At 45.1% G+C, this 24,002-nt stretch overlaps 3 protein-coding genes across 3 annotated transcripts; 2 read left to right on the forward strand and 1 right to left on the reverse strand.

Moving 5' to 3' along the window:
* Positions 894-3,353, reverse strand: LOC8063910 (late embryogenesis abundant protein At5g17165). Its single transcript, XM_002448406.2, has 2 exons — positions 3,135-3,353; positions 894-1,557 (listed from the first exon to the last, which is right to left on the reverse strand). The coding sequence occupies exons 1-2, from the start codon at positions 3,218-3,220 to the stop codon at positions 1,272-1,274; spliced, it is 372 nt and encodes a 123-aa protein (XP_002448451.1). The 5' UTR covers positions 3,221-3,353; the 3' UTR covers positions 894-1,271.
* On the forward strand, positions 7,968-9,473 carry LOC8071107 (60S ribosomal protein L12-1). The gene is made up of 2 exons (XM_002446990.2): positions 7,968-8,551; positions 9,245-9,473. The coding sequence occupies exon 1, from the start codon at positions 8,049-8,051 to the stop codon at positions 8,547-8,549; it is 501 nt and encodes a 166-aa protein (XP_002447035.1). The 5' UTR covers positions 7,968-8,048; the 3' UTR covers positions 8,550-8,551; positions 9,245-9,473.
* Positions 17,732-21,306, forward strand: LOC8063911 (probable transcription factor FL). The gene is made up of 3 exons (XM_021462255.1): positions 17,732-18,161; positions 18,342-18,724; positions 20,643-21,306. The coding sequence occupies exons 1-3, from the start codon at positions 17,732-17,734 to the stop codon at positions 21,003-21,005; spliced, it is 1,176 nt and encodes a 391-aa protein (XP_021317930.1). The 3' UTR covers positions 21,006-21,306.

Raw genomic sequence — 24,002 nt, forward strand, 5'->3', positions numbered from 1 at the left:
GACAATTTATTTTATACTGTCCCCACGATTCGTATTTTAAAATGCGACATGTATAACGAATCCATTCAGCTCGGTCAACAAAAGAAGATATCGAAGACAAACAAATTTGGCTAGTGCAGTGAGATGCAATCTCGCACAAGACACATTTTTTTCAGCACAAAAGGTGCGTTCCGCTTACGAGTGCAAATCTTTCTTATTTACAGTATAAAATTGTCTTCGAATAGTCTTGTTTAATCTTCCTAACAGGCTTATTTTCTTCCCCTTTTTCTTTGTTTCTTGAGCGTTTGCTCCTGTACCTGTACTCTTTTATCTTTAATGCAATCCGCAGTAGGGGCATGCCCCTCCTGTTTCTTTTTTTAAAAAAAGAAAATATATGTATAAGTGCAAATCTTTTCTATTTATATAGTACTCCTCCATTCTAAATTGTAAGAATCTTGGAGAATCAAAGTATATCAAATTTAAGAAAACTAAAAAGATTTATTTATACGTAGCGTCTAAAGATAGCTCATGGTACATGAAAATTTATGCCGTAATTTTAAACTTCGGTGGAATCAACCAGGATTTTTTTTTTAGTTTAAGGGTCATAGCTCCGGTCTTTCAATTAACATCAAAAGACCATAAGTGCGTTACAGATCATCCAGGATTTTTCCATTTTGAAACCATGCTTTGCCGACAAATGATCGCTTAGCGATAACACATTTTAGACATTTTGTGAACCGCGGCAACTGATCTGATTCTTTTTTTTTTATGGACAACTGATCTGATTCTTAGTTGAAGCTGGCAACAGATCACACAAGTGCCTGAGTCCTGGAGTCCATGACGCTGTCGACGTTCCGCCGTGGAACAGGCGAATGGAGAATTTGGGATGGATGGAGTATATGAACTGCGTCATGGGTAAGAAACACAGGCACAAACCAGTGACCCAAGTACTTATAACACTGATAACAACACCGGTACATCACAGGCACAAGCAGCACAGGCAAACATCTCCTGCTTGTTCTTATTACAGGCACGAGCATCACGTTGCTACTATCACAGCCAGTTCTGATGCACGCCATGCCTGATACTACTACTACACTACTATAAAACCAGTATTTATATACTTATATTGATAATGCTGGTATTAGCACAGCCACACCGCTATCAAGCACTGCTACTATACTGCAGTGATAAGCAGGGAGGGAGCCCAGCTGAGCAGAGTGATAGGTGTATCAGCGCCAGGCTCTCCTTATCAGCAATTCAGCAGTGTGGGCTGGCACAGCTAGCGCCGCTCAGGCGACGGGTGGGGGCTTCTCGACGTCCTCGAGCGGGCGGAACCACACCTTCTGGTCCAGCACCGTGCCTCCCGCAGCATTCGCGGCGGCAGCGTCCGGCGCGCCAGCAGCAGCGGCCAGCTTGGGGTCCACCGCCGCCGGGCCGAACACGCCGGTCGTCGGGTGCGGGCTCCAGTACTTGTCGGGGTTCCCGGCGCCGCCGCCGATCACATCGTCCGGCACGAACGCCGGCCGCACCTGGTCCTCCAGGTTCTTGTCGTACGCCGAGGCGTGCACGGCCCTCCTGCACACGGGAAACACACGTCACCCAGATGAGATGAGGAGCGGTGAATAACAGTAAAAAGTTCGTCTCGTGGTTCATCCCCTAGAATATCGAAAACTTTTCACCCTCGAACGCATCACGATCGGAGGAGTTCCACGCGAGGCAGGGCTGCGCGCGCACATGGACATGGGGAAGAGGACACGCACGACTGCGGATAAGAGCGAGGCGAGGCCAGGTGGCCGGCACCTCCATCCCCACCCCCACTCACCTCCGTACCACGTTCGGTACTACAGAGCCACGCCGCATCGGGCACCGTCCGATGGGGGTGTTGGGTGTGTCCGGGGGACCAGCAACAGACGGCCCTGATCGGTCGTCGGCCCGGCTCGATGGGGATCGGAGTACGGACCGGACGCGAAAGGACGGCAAGTGGGGCCCGGCGGATGCGGGTGCTTCACGTCCTGGCCCCACCCGTCATACGGAGGAGGAGGGGTCTCCTTTGAGTGAGAACCAAACCAAAGCGCCAGGAGCCATGGCAGATCGGCCGGCAAGCCGGTAGATGGAGTGATGAGTGGTGAGAGGGTGGAGCGACAACTACCGCGCACCAGACCCATCCGTCCCCGAGAAATTTTTCTGAAAGCGATGCGATTGCGATGGATGGAAGGAGGGGGCAATCAGCAGGCCAACGGGTGGGTCGCTTGCTTTGATGTGCCTCCAAACTCCACTGCTCCTCCTCATCTTCTTTGTGTGGGTGCGCCTGCCTGCCAGTGGACAGTGCGAGTGCCCGAGTGGCGTGGCGTTTGGCTTTTCCTGACAGGCAGTCGTTCTTGCAGATTTGACAGTCTGAAGTGGGCAGAACGGCACAGGAAATATCTACTGTGGAAAGCGCTCGAAAAGAACAGCGAAGAAGGCGGAGTAAATCTAGCTTTTCATGAATCGATCGATTTTTATCTGAAAGTTCAGATAAATATTGAAAAAAAAATCAGATTGGAGATTTTAATGTTTATGTCTATTGACGTATAAATGTTGAGATTTTTTTTCAACCCTAGTTAAACTTGAGATTATTGGCCTTTTGATGAAGACATCACTACACGGATGATGGATCTGGTTTGATTGGGAGATGCAAGGATTTCTACTTCTACGGAGATGGAGTGGTGGCATACTAAATGAGTTCGGAAGTGGCACTGTGCCAGGCTTCCATTTCCATGTGCTCCCCCTTGGTTGGCCCCTCTATTATTGTGTTCTACGGTAAACAAGCTGGCGATGTTCCCAAAGGCCAAAACAGAGGGTTGCCATATCTGCGTAGCAGACCATGTGAGAAGATGAGTTCTAGTAGATTTTCTGCTGTTCCTGAGTTCTAGTATATTTTCTGCTGACCAAAATCTTGGCACCAGCAGCACACTGAACCAGAGTTATCCACAAAAAGCTACGATAAGCAAACAGATCGCTCTGCTACAACTACAACTAAACTACCCCAAAGATCTTGGACGAACTGAACAAGAACAAGCATCCTCAAACATAGTACTAGCAGTAGCAGGTGAACAAAAAACCATAATCGCAGGGCAAAACCGAAAACCGCTTGTGGCCCGTCGTCTCAGTACCTCGGGGAAGCGGCCTTGCCGGCCAGGACGCGGCTGACGAAGCTTCCAGCGATCGCCCGCCCCTTGGAACTAGCTGCTGCTGCCATGCAAAGACCGGCCGTTCGGGAGCGGAGGTGAGGGGAGCAGTGAAACCGCTGTGCCGCGGCGAGGTTAGGGAAGAGAGGTTGAAATGGTGCGGTGGGTTTTCAATTCCGTGGACTCCTTGCTCCCCTACCGGGTGCCCCATTTTATAGCGCCCGGGGGGCCTGCTGCCGCGTGCGCCCGGCCTGCGCCGTGCAGGCACCACCGAGCACGGCACGGCGGTGTGCCGGCACACACCGCCGTACAGCGCCTGCGATTGCCATTGGCTGAAAGGCAACGGAGTTAACGGCCGTCGGGGAGCAGCGCACTGACGGCAACGTTGCCGCTCCTGATCGGAACGGCCAGCTGTGCTGTGGCGTAGGCGTCCAACTACCTACCAACGGCCAGCGGCATCGCTGTCCGGAGAGAGACGTCGCCTTGGGACCTCCATCGACGCTGGACCGTCTAGTCTGATCTGTATCTGACCATAGTCTTGTTTATGGATTTCGCTAATAGTACTTTTATTTGTTTGTGGTAAATATTTTCTAATTAGAGACTAACTAGGAATAAAAGATTCGTATCGCGATTTACAAATAAATTGTATAATTAGTTTTTGTGTTTTTGTCTATATTTAATGCTTCATGCATGTGCCGTAATATTCGATGTGACGGGAAATCTTAAATTTCTTTTTTTGATTTTGGTAGGAACTAAACAAGGCCCATGTGTTGCTCCTACTACGAGTACTACTACTATCATTGCGCGGCTTTTACCCCCTGGAAGGCTGGAAATGGTGCTATCCATGTGCCATTTCTTTGATGATGGCAAGTGTGCTTTGTAAAAAAAAACTGCTAATAACTCAGGTTTAGACCTGATCGTGCGGGCTAAAATGGCACACGAATGCAACATTGTTTCTTTCGCCGTAGTGGGGTTTTTTTTTAAGGAATAACATTATTCAATGCGTGACAGGGAAATGGACGGTGGACGGTTTGACTATGAGCCTTGGAGGCAGCGGAGAGAAGAGACTGCATCAATTCCATACATGAGAGTGGAAATTTCGCTTGCCAATAATAAAACAAAGTGATTTTCTTGACGACCTTCCTCGCTTCTAAGACAGTACGAGCGTGTGCCTTCTAATTAACAAGGTCGTTTTTCTTTGCATATAGAGCTACGATTTTGCCGTGTAAGGTAAAATAAAATTTACTCTTTTGCTTCTTTTGCTCACATGTTTTCCTCGTCCACGTCAAACTTGATCTCTCTTTGTTAAAGGTTCGTTTGAAAATCTTCCATTGCAACAGAAAGTCTAACCACATGGTGGTGGAACTTCCTTTGTCCGAGAAAAATGTTTACCTAGGAGTCAAACAATTATAAATTTAACAAAGTTTAGAAAAATATTGTCTTATTTAGATTTCAAAAATGAAAATATGCTTCATGGATCGTCTAGTCATACTTATTAAACATCATAATTATTGGTAATTTTGGTTTGCAAAAATTTATATATATATTGGATCAAAATTATTATTGTTGACTTAGGAAGTGGAATTTCTATTCCTTCTAAAAATGGAGGGAGTGCAGTGTCCATACTAACAACACATATCATAGGGTAAGCTCACAATTAGGATAACTCCAACGGTATTAAAAGAGCTAGCTCATTGCTCGTATAGAATATTTCATCCAATAAAAAAAGAGAGAACGAATGATAAGTCAGTTCTTCATGAAGAACTCACACATTTTTTCTATGATTCATGTGTCTTTGTTTACACATTTTCTATACTAACATATTTAGATTACTCTATGTTTTGAAAAAAAACATTTGAGGTAGCAAGTTGACTTTATTATTGAGGTTGCTCTTATATTGACAACAAAGTGTCTACAGTGGCTCCATCAATCTCAAATTCTATTAACTCAATATTTCGGAATTACACGGGCCGTGCGCGTGTCATTGTACGTGCATGAACTGTACTATGATTTGGAATAAAGTAAGAGCATAATTAAAGGTGTTAGGAGGAGACGTGGGAGGTAGGACCGTAGGAGAAGAAAAGGAAAAAGGGAAAAAAATGATGGATCCAAGGCTAGAAACTGTGGGCATAATCTTTTATAATTCATTGTTGTAAGCGTCCATATCATCGAAGTTCTAGACTACAAGCATTACAAGTACGGTGTCTTTTCAATTTTTCTTAGAAAATGGAAGGTCAGATCTGGATCAACAGGCTAGTACAACACAATTACACAAACATAAAAGACAAAGAGTGTGTACGGGTGCCACCATTAGCATAAACATACGAGAATCACGGGCGAGATTCGAGAAGCCGGTGTAGTACGTATTATTGAGTAAATAAAAGAACAGCCAGTGACCATATATTGCTCATTTGCTCTTGCTCGTAACAAACAGGGCCAAATTATTAGCCAATGAGCTCACCGGATCTGGTCACCGTTGCGGCGCGCTGTGCTGTGCGCCTGCGCCTGCGCCTGTGCCTGTGCTCACCAGTCACCAGGGGCTGGAGTGCAGCCCCCACCGAACTGCACCGTAGCGAGTACGTACGGAGTAGTTTAGGAATAGCAGGGCATCAGAATATGCCGTTCTAGATGCTGCATCAGCGCCGACCAACCCTCTCGCCGCGCCAGCGCGTTCCGCGTCGGTCCACACGTGCCGTCCGCGTGTGCGTTCCGTCGGACGGGCGCCGTGGATCAGATCGACACCGGAGCAGCAATGGATTAGGTAGGTGATCTACCTGATTATTACTATTTTAGATGGTAATAATAAGTTGTCACGTTTCTAACCTCAGGGAGCTACTAACTGGCTGCAGTGTCCAAACAACACAACCCTATCTCTCTTTTTTTTTTTTTTTGACCCCAGAGCCGGGGTTTGAAACTTTGACGGCCGGGTTATGCCGGAACGAACAAACGGCAAAGCGTCAGGCACAGCTGCAGGCCGTCGGCGACGTCACTCTTATCTGCAGGAGCAGCAGCAGCCGTTTTCCGTGCGTCCCATAATGCCATCCTCAGGATAAGCACCGTGCCGGAACAAGTCACGTACGCAGAGCCGTCCCTCGTCGCGTCACGCCCAGCAGAAACCGCCACAATATCCGTAACCCCGTGCCCGCCATGCCCCGTGGCCCGTGCGGCATACAACCACGCGATCAGGCGACGCGCTGGCGAGGTGTCTAGAGCTGGTATCGCGTCGTCGTCCCATCCGGAGCGGTTTGCGAGTTGCGACATGTCACTGCTGACCCACACCCATCTTCCAGGCCCATGCTCGATCGGTTTCTTCATCAGGGGGAAAGTGCGTGCTCGAAATAATAGAGCTGGGACGATATTGTGCGCCGGCAACAAGTGCGGAACCAGATGCGGGGCTTGTACGGGTTGCGCCCCGGCCGTCCGTCCGTCGGGTTCCATGCATTTCCATCCGCCACAAAGTGCGGCAGGGGAGTGGCGACTCGGAGCGGTCGTTACTTGGCTCCCTGTACGAATGAGAATCTCGCCGTCCTGCACTGCCGCCGTGATCATGCGTCGATTTGCGATCTGAAACCAAATTCAGAGCACACGACTTGGCGAAAGTGCAGGCTCGCGCTTTACATGACAAGGAATAAGGTTCCGTGGTCTGTGGAGACGTAGTGTACGTCGTCGGCAGAGGGAGCGACTTGGCGAGACAAACGAAGAGTTTCCTAGTGCTAGGACGAGTATCGGATCGGAGGTGCCAACGTACGATCACATTTCCGCGACGCGATTCCTTTGCGGGGATTTTCGGTGCCCCGTTCACAACCACTTGCGGAGCGCCCCCCGCATAAATGCCGTGCCGGTGCCGTGCAGCGCCGTGCCACGGCAACGTCACGACTCACGCGACACGAACGCGGCACGACTCGACTGGGGGAGGCCTGCGTCCCTTTCTATGCATTGTTTCCATAATTCCATTTGTTTGTACTAGCATATAATAATACAGAGTTGAGTAGGTATTATAGGTAGATGGTACCTCCAGCAGCACGATGCAAAGGTGCGGATCGGAGCCTCCGAAACGAGAGATATGATAAGCATATCGGCGACGCCACCTTCGCCGGCCGTGAACGTAGTACTTTGGCCGTTTCGCGTCTACGCTTTGAATCGCAGCGAGGAGAAAGAAATACCACAGCATCATGCCGCGGCAGAGTGAGCTCTGACAACCGCGCTTCGTACGTCAACGTGCGTGGCCCCGGACCACCCCGGCCCATGGCGCGACGCGTCCTGCGTTGTCAATCGGTCAATGTGATGATCCGGTCCGGTCGTGCCACATTTTCCTTGCAAGAAGTATGCGGTCGCCCCACGTGTTTATGAGTTGATGCGGATGTCTTCTACCTTGTCTTTTGTTGAAGAACACGAGGGTGTCTGAATGTGCACGTCTCTCTATTACTGGGACTGACAAAGTGACATTTTGCACAATGGCTGCTTGCACACGCCAACCTCTTTATTACTGGGCTGGAGTAGCACACTGTTTAACGACAATCCGGCCCATACGCTGAGGGCCTAAAGCTCAACAAAAAGGCCATTCCAATCTCATGGTCAACTGCCGCCTCCTTGTGGCAGCTGCCTAAGGACCCATTCGTTTCTGGGCTGGAATGGCTTGGAATTGTTCCGCATTCGATATTTTGTACTGGGCTGAAAATGTTCCGGGCCGTTCCAGAACGGGCCCTAATTGGGGTTTAACTGGGCCTCTCAACTGCAGCATCGGCCCAAACGATCAAGCCACCGGGAAACGCAGCCAAGCTGCACTATAAAGAACGCGAACCGCAGCCAGCAGAAACCCTACGGCCGCCGCCAGAGCCTCAAGCTCCCAAACCAAACCCTTCCCACACCCTCCGCCGCCGCAGCCACACCACAGCAGCCATGCCGCCCAAGTTGGACCCATCTCAGGTGGTGGAGGTCTTCGTCCGCGTGACGGGAGGCGAGGTCGGCGCGGCGTCGTCGCTGGCACCCAAGATCGGCCCGCTCGGTCTCTCCCCGAAGAAGATCGGTGAGGACATCGCCAAGGAGACCGCCAAGGACTGGAAGGGCCTCCGCGTCACCGTCAAGCTCACCGTGCAGAACCGGCAGGCCAAGGTCTCCGTCGTGCCCTCCGCCGCGGCGCTCGTCATCAAGGCGCTCAAGGAGCCCGAGAGGGACAGGAAGAAGGTCAAGAACATCAAGCACAGTGGCAACATCAGCCTCGACGACATTGTCGAGATCGCCAAGACCATGCGGCCCAGGTCCATGGCCAAGGAGATGGCCGGCACCGTCAAGGAGATCCTCGGGACCTGCGTCAGCGTTGGGTGCACCGTTGATGGCAAGGACCCCAAGGACCTGCAGCAGGAGATCGATGATGGTGAGGTCGAGATCCCCTCCGCTTAAAGGTGAGCATACAAGCTCCTTCTTCGCACTTAGTTCTTTCATTGATTGCTCTGTGGGAATGGGGTTGCTAAATTTAGATGAGACCAACGTTAATGCTATGGATTAGCTTCAGTGAGCTGCGTGGATAAAGCCAACTGAAACATCGATTTATGTTTAGATTCTGTTACTGCCTTGTTCAATTTTGTCGGGCAAAACGTGAAATTGTATCAGGCTTGATAAATTACTCCTTTTCGTTGGTGAATAATGATACATTTATATGAACGGGTCTGTTTCTTATTAACACGTATACTATACTGAATCTTGTCTTTTTTTTTGGAATGTCTACATTGCCATTCTAGGGCAGTTACATTTGCTAATTCTCCATGCTTTATTTTCATGATCATTGAAGGATATCCATTTGTAGTGAACAATATTGTTTTAATTCTCCATGCTTTAGTTCAGTTCTGTTATCTTGTTTGATGTTTTGTCAAGTCCTTTACCTGCTCATAAATGTTTGAATTGTTTTAATTACATCCTGCTTAACAATATTGTGTTTGCTGTTACTTGGTAGGGAGTGACTTCACAGTTTTTACTTATGTTGTATTACAGTCTGGTTGTTGAATGTCTGTTGTTACTAGTCCTGTTCTATGTTTCGTCTCAAAATGTTAAATCTTTTTTGCATGTATTTATGACTTCGCCGACTGTTCTCCATGCAGGCTATTCAACTAAGGAGATCATCAGACACTGTTGAAGTCTTTGTTCCAAATGCTATTTTTGTACCTTTGGATCCCGCCTATATTTGTGTGCACTAGTAGTTAATCTTGTGATAAGACTTCGATGTTTCTATCCTGCATCTAGGTTATGTTGTGAGTTCGGAATGGAGTTTTAAGCATCAAAATGCAACTTGATCAGTACATCCTGTCTGGCGAAAGTTTCATATTCCAATTTTTGCTCCGAGGCCCCTTCGCAATTTGAGATTTTTTTCGGGATTTCTTTTAATTTTCTATGAAAATTAACGGCTTTAGAGCATGTCTACTAGCCCCCCTATCCATACCTCCAATGAGAAAAACTTGAAGTTTGAGGAATTGAGGAACTCAAAAAAGGGGAACAGGCACCGCTCGACCTAGAGAGAGGTGGGGAGCAGGCAGCGCCATCGCTGCTGAGAGAGAGAGAGAGAGAGAGAGAGAGAGAGAGAGAGATCAGTGTAGCGCTGCCGCCGCTCGGCTAGAGAAGTGGGGAGTAGGGAAGCGTCGCCACCGCTCGGCCCGAGAGCTGGGGAGCGCCTCCGTTATCGCTCGGGTTGGAGAGAATAGAGCGAGCGCACTGGGAGCAGGCGGGCCAGTGAAAAAATTTAGAAGAATACCCACTGGCATAGCCCCACATGATTCCATGGAGTATTGGATGTGCGGATACAGCATCTTTGAAAAAAAGAAAAAGAAAAAGCAATGACGCGGGGATACGGCTGGTATACTTTTTGATAATATATTTAGTAACTAAACAAACGGATTGCAAGTTTCATGAGTTCAAAAAATTATTGTCTACGGTTTCAACTTAAATTACAGAACAAACTAGTGCAGAGCGATTTAATTTAAAAGGTGAGACAAGGAGCAGAGACCTTACGAGAAAATTCAGTTATGCAGTATGCACAGCGATCTAATTTAAAAAGGTGAGATAAGGAGCACAGAGACCTTAGGAGAAAATTCAGTTGTGACTGGATTTTCTTCTCCAGCCTCTTGCAGTTTTGTTCTGAAGTTGTTGAAGAACTGCTTCTGTCACATTGGGGGCACACATTGATTTTACGTTATGAATTGGAAGCAAATGTTGATTTAGTTGCACAGTAGGATACGAGGATGACCACACAGTATTTGCTTGCGTCTGAAGTGCGCGATTCTTCCAACACGAGTGGTGGCGCTGCGCCTCCCGTAACGGCGATGGGATGGATGATAGAGAAAAATCATCGAGCCAAATCAGAGCATGGAGCTTGGCCGCCGGATTATTCATCCAGATAGACGCGTGAGAGAGAGTGAGTCCCGATGGCTGCGCGGCTGTGCCCATTGCGGTGATTGGATTGAAGGTCACACGGAACGAGCGGGCCTGGAGGTCTGTGTGACGTATTGGGCCGTATCCCATGCCGCCCAACCGAGCCAATACGTATCTGATTCTTGAGATACGTATCCAACGCGTATCCCGTATCTTGAGCATCGGATGATATACGCGACGCGATAGCTCTCTCGCACTGGCCAGCGCGCCGAGATCGCGTCTGCCGTTGTGGTTGTGGCCCCTGACTCCTAGAGCACGGGTGAGCCCAAACCGAGGTACTCGCGGCCCGCGGCGCCCTCCCGCGCTGGAGTCACAGGCAAATTCGATATTATCTCAACACGCCACTAGAGTAAATTTTAGCTGAAAATACTGTTGATAAAACATTACTAAATAACAAGCAAATTCGATAGATAAGTTCAAATAAACAGGTTGTCTTAAAGACAGTTACAGAAGTACTATAGTATATACACATATACTGGCGACGAACATGCCAGGGGAGAAAAGATAGGCCTTGTTTACTTCTATCCCAAAATTTAAAAAATTTCAAGATTCTCTGTCGCATCAAATTTTTAGACGTATGCATGGAGTATTAAATATAAACAAAAATAAAAACTAATTGTACAGTTTGGTCGAAATTTACGAGATAAATCTTTTGAGCTTGAGTAAATGAGTAGTTCATGGTTGGACAATAATTACCGTAAACAAACGAAAGTGCTATAGTGTTGTGAAATTTTTTCCTTCAGGAACTAAACACGGCCAGCACAACACGAGAGATTAATCATGGTTGAAAATATTATTCGTTGATTTATTATAAGAAAAAATACTATTCGTTGATAGAAAAAATACAACTTATAAAAGAAGCGACACATTAAGGTCCAAAGTTCGATGCACCACCTTAGGTAATTTATTAAAATTAATAAAAAATGTTCATGTTGTCATATATTTATACATAATTATTAGTTGAAAGACAGCTACCGTTCATGCAGCCGGCTATCCCTTACTACGAATATCGTCATAGTCTACCAGCCATTCCCGAAGCTCACTCGTCAAGGACACACACTCAGGCCTTGTTTAGTGACCCTCAAACCAAAATTTTTTCAAGATTATCTGTCGTATCGAATTTTGCGGCACATGCATAAAGCATTAAATATAGATAAAAACAAAAACTAATTACACTGTTTATCTGTAAATCGCGAGACGAATTTTTTAATTAAGTCTAGTTATTTTATAATTAGACAATATTTGTCAAATAAAAACGAAAGTGTTACACTGTTAAAATCCAAAAAAAAATGGATCCAAACAACACCTCAGCCAAAAGAATATATATACACAAATCCTACCCGTACCATTCCCGAAGCTCCCTAACTTCCGAGTACATCGCCACAGGCACGCTCACTCGTTCTTATAAACGTAATTAAGCTATAGATTCGTTGTCGTCGACATACCCGTGCTATTCCTGGAGCACGCCACCTCCCGAGTACATCGTCACACACGAATATACATACACAAACCTTACTTCTATGAGTACATCCGAAGAAATGAGTTGTAGATTCATCGTCATCGAAGATCACCAACTTCCGAGTACATAACCCTACTCATATAAGCACCTCGACTTCCGAGTACATCGTTACACACGCGCACACTCACCCCTATGCATAGGTACACAAATCTTAACTCTAGGAACACCTCCAAAGAACTAAGTTGTAGATTCGTCGTCATCGAAGCGATAGGACGTTACTTACCACTGAATGTATAGCGCTAGGAAGATATGAGCACTCATGCTAAGTCGAGAATTTAAAGCTGGACGGACAGGTTCCACCACAAAGAACCTAACCAACACATCAACTCATCTCAAAGCCTTTGCTTCATTCATACTTAATTTGACAAAAAAATGAATAAATCTTTAGGAAAACTGATCACTGAAAATGCAACGTGATATTGAACTGAGTAAAACATGGTGTATACCAAAAATGTCACTAGGGGCTTCTCCCACTTATCGCCTCCATCCTTGCAAATGTCAGACAGAAGCTCAACACCAAAAGGCATCGAGGCTTGAAAGGGTGGTAAAAATATTGCTTACCATAGAAATATGCACCATTTTCACCGTAGTGTTTACTTTAAGCAAGTTATGTTTAAAGTATACTATATAAGGAGAGATCAAACAAGGCACGCTAAACAGAATGCTTTGTAGAGCAGACCCTAGGGCACAAAACCCTCCAATCACTTCCAATTTCTATGCGCACACAAGCCTTAATTTGACAGCAAATCAGGATGTTGGAATAATAAATATTACTAAGGCCTTATTCAGTTGGCAAAATTTTGAGATTTCGGATACTGTAGCACTTTCGTTTGTATTTGACAAATATTGTCTAATCATAGACTAACTAGGTTCAAAAGATTTATCTCACAAATTATAGGTAAATTGTGTAATTAGTTTTTGTTTTCGTCTATATTTAATACTCCATGCATCTGCCGCAAGATTCGATGTGATGAAGAATCTAAAATTTTTAACAAAACTTTTTATCAATCTAGTAAAATTTTAGAAAGTTTAACCGACACGACTCCTATTGTTTTGTACCGGAGAGAGTAGAACAAATACTCAGACCATTCCAAAAAAAATACAAAATAGATATTAATATTTTTGTTTGTTTTTTATAAATGTTGTTTAATTATAAACTAATTAGATTCAAAAGATTCGTCTCGTAATTTTTTTTATGGAACTGGAGGAGCCGAGGTCTCTCGCCTCATAAATTACAGAGAAACTATATAATTAGTTATTTTTTATATATTTAATGCTATATACATATATTGAATATAAAAATATTTACAATTTTTTTAAAACTGTGTGTTCATGCACTGCGCTTCCTGGCTTTCTGGGCACGTCGCTGAGGATATCTGAACTCTCTGTGCGACTTGCACGTGGTCAAAGATTCCCAGGGAGGTAAGGGCGCGCCCAGCTTTCATGAGACAGCGACGCGGCCGTATGGAGTTGGTGGAAGCGATTTCACGTGCAGCTCCGGCAGGCTAATCTCGTGCTTTGCTGGTCCTACTCATCAGGGGGCTGAAGCAACAAACGTATACGCACCGTCATGGATACGAGAAATACGTACTGATCGTGGTGTCAACGGAGGCAAATTGCTGAAGCCTCCTCGCTGACATTCCTGAAGGAAATCTTGGTGCAAGGTAGTACTACCCCTGCCTCGGATCGATCCCTCTGCTTCACTTCAACCACTGATTCCCATGCACGCTAGGGAGTGACCGGGTGAACAATCTCTCTAGCTGGTCCCTTCTCCTTTCACCGTTGTGTCTTGCCCGGAGCTACACTACACTACACATATGAGTGACTACACGCGAACCATCTACACTACACTTCCACCAGCCAGCAAGTGATCGGTGAACCGTTCACCGTGAACCCAAGCATGCATCCTCGATTCATGTCGAGAAAACGAACGATATTTAGGGGCTGTGCACGGCATTGCTCCTCACTTTTGGTCAGTAATGCAGGTGCCTCGTGATGAGTAGTACGTATATGTTGGGGGCATTTGGTCTCTTGATTGGAGTGCAAGTACATGTCATGCCGGACCGGAGCGGGTAGAGACATGCTGGCTTGTTGTCTGATACGGCTAGCTACAGCAATAATGTGAGATGGAGGTGGATAAACGGACAAATTTAGCTCACGCACACAACTGTTTTGCGAGCCTGTCAGAGGGTGGGTGTCCAATATGAGACAGAGCGGCAGCAACCGATATTATGATCAAAGTTTGACGACCAATGCAACAAGATAAGGCTAAGGTGGCCGGGTGGCTAGCATGCATGGGGGTTGTTTAGGCAGCCGTACGGTTTTGGATCGATAATGCTAAGAATCGCACGGCATGTCAGCTTCAATTGTGTCTCATGGAAGATTAAGAATGTTCGCTTAAGTTTATCTGCCGAATCTGTCAACCATTCAATAATATTTTTTCTTCCACAATAAATCAGTTAACAATACTTTCAACCATAATTTTTCATCCAAACGAATAGAAGCTTAGAGATAATTCCTCGCGGAATCATTCCATGTGATCAAAGTTAGTACAAATTAGCACGACATTCTAGGTTGGAATTGTTCCCGGTGACTAATCCCTAATAACCGAACAGGCCAGTACTAGTAAGACAGAGGAAATTGAATTCATGCTCCTTTCTCCTTCTCTTGCATTCATCTTCTTTAGCTTGCGGTCATCTTTCGACGACGATGCACGGTTAGGATGTGAGGCTGTACGCAGTTATAATTTGGAGGGGATGCTCCTAAGCTTTGGGAGAGAAGCCAATTGGTAGGCAACAAAACCAAATAATGCCCTAAAAAGAAATGGAGGACTGCATGCAAAGGTGTTGGCTACTTGGCTAAGCAAAATATACTCCGTATATAAGAAAATTGTTTGAATATCTCATCTAAATACAAGGCAACAAACCAAAAAAGGAAAATATATGGATTTGTCCTGGCGATCATCAATTGACAGAGGCGGATCTAGGACCGAAGCATAGTGGGGCTTGAGCCCCTGCTACTGATAATCTAGTATCGAAGCATGGTAGGCTTGAGCCCCCGCTACTGATACTTAGAGGATCAAGCCTCTCCTAAGCTCTCTTTACAAGTTTGTATTCATATAAGACTAATAAAAAAATAAAGATGAAAGATAATAGAAGAAGTTGCTTTTAACTTATTTTTCTATATTGACTCCCGCTAATAATTGGGCTTGAGGAAGGAGACAACATCATCATGTGTGTAGGTTTGATGTGAGAGCCCTTGGTGAGAAATATAGCGATTTTCTATGGGAAAAGTAATTGAACAGATAATCAAACACAGTTTCTTAGGCCTTGTTTAGATGTGAAAACTTTTTAGATTTCGCTACTGTAGCACTTTCGTTTATTTATGACAAATATTGTCTAATCAGAGATTAACTAGGATCAAAAGATTCATCTCGCGATTTACAGTTAAATTGTGTAATTAATTTTTGCTTTTATCTATATTTAGTGCTTCATGCATATGTCGTAAGATTTGATGTGACTGAGAATTTTGAAAACTTTTTGAATTTTGGTGGAACTAAACAAGGCCTTAATGAAAATGGTGGCAACCAGTCAAATTGCACTTGTCCTGGGCTACGGACAGGCTGAACTAGCGTAGTGGGACTGGGGCGTACTACTAGTGCGGCCAGGTATGAGTTGCCTGTCAAACATTACACTTGCATGTTGGTGCGCAGGGAGGCAGAAAAGCCTGGGGAGCACCTGCATCGGTGTGCTTGCACTTGTCCATGCATGCAGCGTTGCGGATGCGGCGCACATTTTCCGGGAGAGCCTCCAAATCTCTCCAATGATCCCATCCATTGCCACTGTGTCTTCCCTTCTGAAAAACAAAAACACCATCTTCAGGTGCATCAATTTCTTGCCGTTTTTCTACTACTTCCTTCCTGTCACCGGGAAATGGTGTGAAATAAAACAAGGTGATTGAAATGCATGGTTTTCAAGACATTGAAATGGTATCAGATCAGACAATGCGAAAGAACAAAAGGAAAAAAAATAGGATTTAGGCCTTGCTTAGATACGAAAAGTTTTTGAATTTCGCTACTGTAGCATTTTCGTTTGTTTGTGACAAATATTATCCAATTATAGACTAACTAGGATCAAAAGATTCGTCTCGCGATTTACAATTAAACTGTGCAATTAGATTTTATATTCGTCTATATTTAATGCTTAATGTATGTGCCGAAAGATTCGATGTGACAGAGAAGCTTGAAAGTTTTTTGATTTTTGAGGTGAACTAAACAAGACCTTAGGATGGTGCTAGCTAGTATACTATGCCAATGTCTATCACATACCTGTGCGCCGGTGCAGTCTCCAACTTCTAATCTAAATGTAGAGTCTGATCGGTTTTACGGTCAAAATTTATCGTGCTACAGATTTAGCAAATCAAAGTTAGATAAAAATTTTATCATATATTAGACAAGCCAAATGTAAGGGGTTAACAACTTTTAACAAACCAACAATAAAGTAAATCATAACCCTCAACCAATGGCCAACGCACTTCTTGAACCATGAAGTGTGAACCCCTTTATCCTTATCCACGGTGAGCTCTGAAATCCACGTCGACTCACGTACTACAAAACAGTACTCTTCAGAGATTTCACACGGAGGCCAAGGGCTTAGTTCACGCAAAAAGCGAAAAGTTTTCAAGATTTCCTGTCACATTGAATCTTGCGGCACATGTATAAAGCATTAAATATAGATGAAAGCAAAAACTAATTACACAGTTTAGTTGGAAATCGCGAGACGAATCTTTTGATCCTAGTTAGTCCACAATTGGATAATATTTGTCACAAACAAACGAAAGTGCTACGATACCGAAATCCAAAATCTTTTCGGAACTAAACAATTGTTTACTTCCGACCAAAATCCAAAAACTTTTCAAAATTTCTCGTCACATCGAATCTTTAAACGCATGTATAAAATATATTAAATGTAAATAAAAATAAAAACTAATTACACAGTTTGGTCGAAATTTACGAGACGAATCTTTTGAGTCCAGTTAGTCTATAATTGAACAATAATTACTATAAACAAACGAAAGTGCTACCGTGTCGTAAAAACATTTGGGCAAGGAACAAACAAGGCCGGAGCAAGAGTTCAAAAAGAAAAAGGAAGCCATCGAGACGTGCAACAGGACTACACACATCCACGAACGCCGCGACGGGACTGCACAATGCAGGTGATGTAGGAGTATTATTGGCCTCACCGTGTCTTCTTTTTATGTTCCAGCAAGCACGTAATGTAGGGGCGCGTAGAATCTAGACTATCAAATCGCGAGGGGCGACGACCCGACGACGATGCAGCTTTCTACAGGACTAGTCGTTTTCACGTCGTCGCAGAGCACGCTCGCTTCGATCGCTTGCTGGAGCAGGAGCAGTCGACAAGCACGGCAGCATAAATGCACGCACAAAAGCTAGGACAGGTACAGTAGTAGGACGTCTACAGTGCAGTGCGTCGCAAGTTAACCAGAGAGCGAGCCAGTCGACGGGCCTTGCCTTGCAAAACAGTTGCCGCTATATATAACAGCCTCCTAACGCACGGGGAGCCAAGCTGCGCCAAGCCAAGGCACGAGGTCGGCAACCCTCACACACACACGAGACTACGAGAGCATGGATCCCAACGACGCCTTCTCGGCGGCGCACCCGTTCCGGTGGGACCTGGGCCCGCCGGCGCACGCCGCGCCTCCGCCTCCGCCTCCGCCGCAGCCAGCGCCAGCGCCAGCGCCGCAGCTGCCGCCTCACGCGCCGCTGGTGTACGCGGCGCCGAGGGAGCTGGAGGACCTGGTGGCCGGCTACGGCGTGCGCCCGTCCACGGTGGCGCGGATCTCGGAGCTCGGGTTCACGGCGAGCACGCTCCTGGGCATGACGGAGCGCGAGCTGGACGACATGATGGCCGCGCTCGCGGGTCTGTTCCGCTGGGACGTGCTCCTCGGCGAGCGGTTCGGCCTCCGCGCCGCGCTGCGGGCCGAGCGCGGACGTGTCATGTCCCTCGGCGGCCGCTTCCACACCGGGAGCACCTTGGATGCCGCGTCACAGGAAGGTAGTACACGTAGTACAGAGTATGGTGAATTTTCTTCAGTGTGTTGTGGTGATGTGGTCGTGTGTCTGCGTAAATCCATGCATGCATGCGCGCGGACAGTGCCCATGCATGCATCAGTCAGTCCTGTTACCTGTAACCATGTTCTTGACTTCTTGTTCAATCATATGCGGCAACTAGCAGTGCTGTCCGACGAGCGCGACGCGGCGGCCAGCGGCGGCACGGTGATGGCCGGCAAGAAGAAGGGTAACAAAGGGGTCGGCTCGAGGAAGGGCAAGAAGGCGAGGAGGAAGAAGGAGCTGCGGCCACTGGACGTGCTGGGCGACGAGAACGACGGAGACGAGGACGGCGGCGGCGGGTCGGAGTCGACGGAGTCGTCCGCGGGCGGCTCCGGCGGCGGGGAGAGGCAGCGGGAGCACCCGTTCGTGGTCACGGAGCCCGGCGAGGTGGCGAGGGCCAAGAAGAACGGCCTCGACTACCTCTTCCATCTGTACGAGCAGTGCCGCGTCTTCCTCTTGCAGGTGCAGTCCATTGCTAAGCTGGGCGGCCACAAGTCCCCTACCAAGGTACGCGCACTTCTCTATTCAGTTTAGCCGCAGGGTAACGTTTTTACATACGCACAGCTAGCTAGCTTGAATGTACGATAACATCCTATTGTCATCAACCAAACTTTTTAGGTCGTTGACAAGCTAGCGAGTGTTTAATTAATTTACTCAAGTTCGATTATAAAGTCTGCCATAGAACATGTGTTATATATAAGCCGCATCGCTCTCAGCCGAAGTAGAAATCACAACTCTTTCGCAGGAGGACATAATTCTATTTTCTGAGTAGTGAAATTATTTAAAATTTAACTGATGTTATATATAAAAATACCAATGTTTATGATACAATTTTCACAAATCTTGCATCTTTCATGGAAGGGGAGGGACCGCGATTATTCACTATGTTAATATAGGCCTTGTTTAGTTCACTAAAATTTTTGGCCTTCGCTAGCTACTCTACACTTTTGACGGATTAACTAGCCTTAAAAGATTTGTCTTATAAATTATAGACAAATTGTATAATTAGTTTTTATTTTTATCTATATTTAATATTTAATTTATATACCCTAAGATTTGGTGTAACTGAGAATTTTGAAAAAATTTTGGATTTTATGTGAACTAAACAAGATCATAATAGTGAAAAATCTAGTGGGTGCTACGGCGGTTCACATTTCCTGGAAGGAAGAGGCAAAACCCTTTACGTAGTGGAATTCTATATTTTCTGTAGGCTGTAGTCATAAGTATAGTCTGTAAAAATCTAGTGGGATACACTGTACCCCCATGCAAAAGATAGTCTGTAGGTTGTAGTCATAACTCATAAGGCCTTTTCGAAAAAGAAAAGTTTTTTTTTGTGTGTGCTATAGACATCTGTAACTATATTAATCAGTGTTCACTAATTAAATTAAAAAAATAGTCACATAAAATATATATAAACTATATAATTAGTTTTTTAAAAAAATTTATATTTAATGATCTATATATGTCTAAATATTTAAATATTTTTTAAGTGAAAACTAAAACGGGCCTAAATTCAACGCCTTGTTTAGTTAAGCCAAAACTAAAATTTTTCAAGATTCATCGTCACATTAAATCTTGCTCTACATATATAGGGCATTAAATTTAAATAAAAATAAAAATTAATTGTACAGTTTGACTCTAAATTACGAGATTAATTTTTTAAACCTAGTTATTACTTTATTATTGAACAATGTTTATCATAAAAATGAAAATATTATAGTGTTAAAATCTAAAACCTTTTTGAATCTACAAAAGGCCAACTACTCAAAAGCAAAGGCACCTCTGTCCAGTACTTCTACGTACTTGTACGTAAGTATATTTTGCTGGAGACGCACACGCACGTACGTAGATGCGCGCAAGCACCTGGAAAAAAGCGAGTGACGTGTCAGTCATCGGTAGGCTGCCAAAGCCACGGCCTTGTGTGGTCTTGTCCGGCCCTAGCGTCAGACGCAGATAGGCATGCATGGCATGGACGCCCTCTCGGACTCCGTGGCCTGTGCCCTGTGTGCTGTTGCCACCGGTTTCGCGCGTACCAGTACGAGCCATGTGATGTGAAGCTCTGCTCGCTTTGGCAGTTTGGCTGGCGTACCAGTAGTCGCGTGCTCGCCCGCATGAAAGAAATGAATGCACGGCCTGGTCTGGCCGGATTCCAGGGTGATTGGATATGATGGCTTCCTGACCTGACCCGGACGGCCGCATCGATGCGCTCCTGCGTCCGCGCCAGGCGCACCCACCACCCAGACCGACGCCAGGCGCGCACAAGCTTGTTCGATCCGTGAGCTGCGTCTGCGTCGCGCACTTGTGCGCGCGCGAGACGACACGACACGACACGAGCTGCTCTGCACTGCACTGCACTGCACGGGAACCAACCAATCGACCGTGGCTGATGAACGACCTTTTTTTGTGTGGCGTGCGTGCGTTGCAGGTGACGAACCAGGTGTTCCGGTACGCCAAGAAGTGCGGGGCGAGCTACATCAACAAGCCCAAGATGCGGCACTACGTGCACTGCTACGCGCTGCACTGCCTGGACGAGGAGGCCTCCAACGCGCTGCGCCGGGCGTACAAGGCCCGCGGCGAGAACGTCGGCGCCTGGAGGCAGGCGTGCTACGCGCCGCTCGTCGAGATCGCCGCGCGCCACGGCTTCGACATCGACGCCGTCTTCGCCGCGCACCCGCGACTCGCCATCTGGTACGTGCCCACCAGGCTGCGCCAGCTCTGCCACCAGGCGCGGGGGAACCACGCCCACGTCCACGCCGCCGCCGGCTTCCCGCCGCCGCCGATGTTCTAGTTCTAGCTGCTGCGTCCATGTGTATGTGTGCCTGCACCGTCGCCGTACGTCTCACAAGCAGTTCCGTGGCGCCATCGAAAGATGGAAGAGGGCGGGCTTTCTCTGTCACTTGTTGGGCTCAGATTTAGAATGGGGATGTCACCTGTTGGGCGGAGCAGGCCAGGACACAATTTACAGTTTGGATGGGCCACTTGTTAGTTTGTTACCTCGCGGCCTCGCCTAAGTTGTATTGTATCCCTCGTGATAGTTGTTCCCCCAAAACGGTGTGCCGCTACTGTCATGGTCATATATCCTAATATGTTTTCACAGCAGTGCCATTTATTTTTCCTCTTAATTTTTTTTTGAAAACAAAGCGATCATTTTATTGCCTTCTCAACGGGTTCACTTGAGGCCTTGTTTAGTTCGCAAAAAATTTTAAGATTTCCCAGTCACATTGAATCTTTGGTCGCATGCATGAAACATTAAATAAAGATAAAAATAAAAACTAATTACACAGTTTACCTGAAATTTGTGAGATGAATCTTTTGAGCCTAGTTACTTCGTAATTGGACAATGTTTGTCAAATAAAAACGAAAGTGCTACAGTAGCCAAAAAACCAAAATTTTGCGAACTAAACAAGGCCTGAATCTCGAGTTATCCAAGAGCAAACTCTGGGAGGGGATCGTCAAGACATAGGATTGATCCGGGTCCTAACTCAAGCCAACACGAGCAAGTTCATGAGCACAACTGTTACAAAATCGTGGCACATGGACCACATCTACATGTACAAAATTCATAGAAATAAAAAATTTTGCTTCTCTAATGAGAACACCGGCAGCCGAGAAATCATAGTCATTAGACTGAAGCGCCCGTACAAGAACTGTTGAGTCTGATTCTAGGATAAAATGAGACATCCCTTGATCAAACGCTGCAGAAAGAGCTGCAAGGCAACCATGGATCTTTGCGCTAAGGGCATCATGCAGAAAATTTATTGTCCCTGCACCGGTTAACATTGCTAAACCATCATGATCCCTCTTAATGAAACTCCATCCACCTTTCCTCTCTTCATGTGAAAAAGCCCCATCAAAATTGATCTTCAGGATGTCACTAGGTGGTGGAGTCCAAGCTGATTTCAATTTGATTTTCTTATCCTGCATCTTCTGTGCATACAAGTTTATATCAGATCTCAAGGCTTTGGCTTTATAAATTATCTCTTGTTTGGCTTTAGATGCAACCTGTTTGGCTGAGTTCAGATCAACTAGGCACAAGCGAATTTCCTCTAAATTAATTGTCCTCCAACATTTCTTGACAAACTTGCACTTGAGAAAACAATATCCCCCATCCCCATTCAAACGCTAACATACTGGACACCTGGTGTCAATATCCATTCCCCGACGTTGAATATTCATTCGTAGGGGAAGACTATTATGTACAAATCTCCAAAAAAATTGTTTCACCTTTGGTGGGCATTCAAGATTCCAGACCTGACTCCATTTGAAAAGACATGAGGTATTAGGATTTGTCCTAGGTTTACCCACCTGTCTTCTTCTTAAAAATTCTTTTTTATCTGATAAGAATGGTATGCAGATTTAACAGAAAAACTCCCTTTTGAGTCAAAGTGCCACACCAAACTATCCACCATACCATATATCAGTGGGATGGCCAAAATGCGTTCCACATCTTTCTCCTAAAAAAATTTTATTTATCAAAGAAACATCCCATTCACCAGAAATCGGATCAATCAGATCAGATACCTTATTTAAAATTGTATGCCCTCTTGGAGTAATGGGTCTTCTAGCGACACCATGTGGTATCCAAGGATCTCATTCATGATGTTCTTGGATTCGTTCTAATTGTTAAATGGTTGGGAAAGAGAAATATTTCTCTTCGACTTTCCTCTCTTTTACAGTTGCCTCGCGCACAGACCCCTCTTTGCTCATTCGTGATTTTCTTTGATTCATTCTAATTGTTAAATCGTTGGAAAAGAGAAATCTCTCTTTTTGACACTCTTCTTGCTTTCAGTCATCCCTCACTCCCATCTTTTTTTTTTACAACTCTTGCTTTGTCATCGATCTCTTATCCAATTTGAAGCTATAAAAATCTTCACGTGCCACACTACTCGTATGATAGCTTGATCGACTGAACCTTGGTTCATGAGCGTACGACTTGCCTCACGTATGTGTAGCTATTTTTTCACCTTTGTTAACATTACAACAAATATAGATAATAATTACCTATTTAAACTGAGTCAATCTCAAATCAATTTTCATAAAAAAACTACTCTTGTATTGTAGCTAGCATTTATTACGGACATGTTATGGTGGTCACTAGTCAGCGCTTCGAGCAATAGATTGAAGTTGTTTCTCTTCCCTATGTTGGATTAGGCTCATGTTGATATTATGGAACTAAGGTTTAAAAGGAGAATTACTCAAGTTGCAATTTAAAGATTTTGATTTTTTCCCCATTTCTTTAGTCTATTGTTTTTCTTTGGTACATTAGAGTTTTTTTATGTCTTAGCTACATATTTTCTTGTCGAGACATGTGTTATTGTTTTGTAATATTTATGTCCTGGTGCATCTTTATTACTCTCTTCGTTTGTTATTATAAGTCATTTTGTTTTTTAGGTATATATTTTTTTGTTATGTGCTTCTTCCATCCTTTTTAAGTGCCGTTTTCGTGCGAGTTATACTTTCTTAAATTTGATTATATTTATTAAAAAATTAGTAACATTTGTATCTCTAAATAAATATATTATAAAATATATTTAATGATTAATCTAATAATATTATTTATGCACCATAAATATTAATAATATCTTGTAGTATATATTCGATTAAAGTTGAGTAAGTTTGCCTCCTCGGTATGTGAAAACAACATTTAAAGCGAGACAGAGGAGTATTGTACTACCACCATTTTAAAATAAATCAATTTCTAGAACCACCTAAATACAAACTATCTTTGATTAACTTTATATAAATGAGTAACAACATTTGTGATAATAAATAAATATATTATACA

The sequence above is a fragment of the Sorghum bicolor genome, chromosome 6, assembly GCF_000003195.3.
Source record: "Sorghum bicolor cultivar BTx623 chromosome 6, Sorghum_bicolor_NCBIv3, whole genome shotgun sequence".
Lineage (NCBI taxonomy): Eukaryota > Viridiplantae > Streptophyta > Magnoliopsida > Poales > Poaceae > Sorghum > Sorghum bicolor.

What these genes read in the sequence shown, in the direction of transcription:
- LOC8063910 (XM_002448406.2), bottom strand. Translation starts at nt 3,220, where the DNA reads ATGGCAGCAGCAGCTAGTTCCAAGGGGCGGGCGATCGCTGGAAGCTTC. An exon ending in GGCAAGGCCGCTTCCCCGAG is followed by an intron (nt 1,558 to 3,134) that starts GTACTGAGACGA and finishes TCCCGTGTGCAG; the next exon opens with GAGGGCCGTGCACGCCTCGG.
- LOC8071107 (XM_002446990.2), top strand. Translation starts at nt 8,049, where the DNA reads ATGCCGCCCAAGTTGGACCCATCTCAGGTGGTGGAGGTCTTCGTCCGC.
- LOC8063911 (XM_021462255.1), top strand. Translation starts at nt 17,732, where the DNA reads ATGGATCCCAACGACGCCTTCTCGGCGGCGCACCCGTTCCGGTGGGAC. An exon ending in GGATGCCGCGTCACAGGAAG is followed by an intron (nt 18,162 to 18,341) that starts GTAGTACACGTA and finishes GGCAACTAGCAG; the next exon opens with TGCTGTCCGACGAGCGCGAC. An exon ending in GCCACAAGTCCCCTACCAAG is followed by an intron (nt 18,725 to 20,642) that starts GTACGCGCACTT and finishes CGTGCGTTGCAG; the next exon opens with GTGACGAACCAGGTGTTCCG.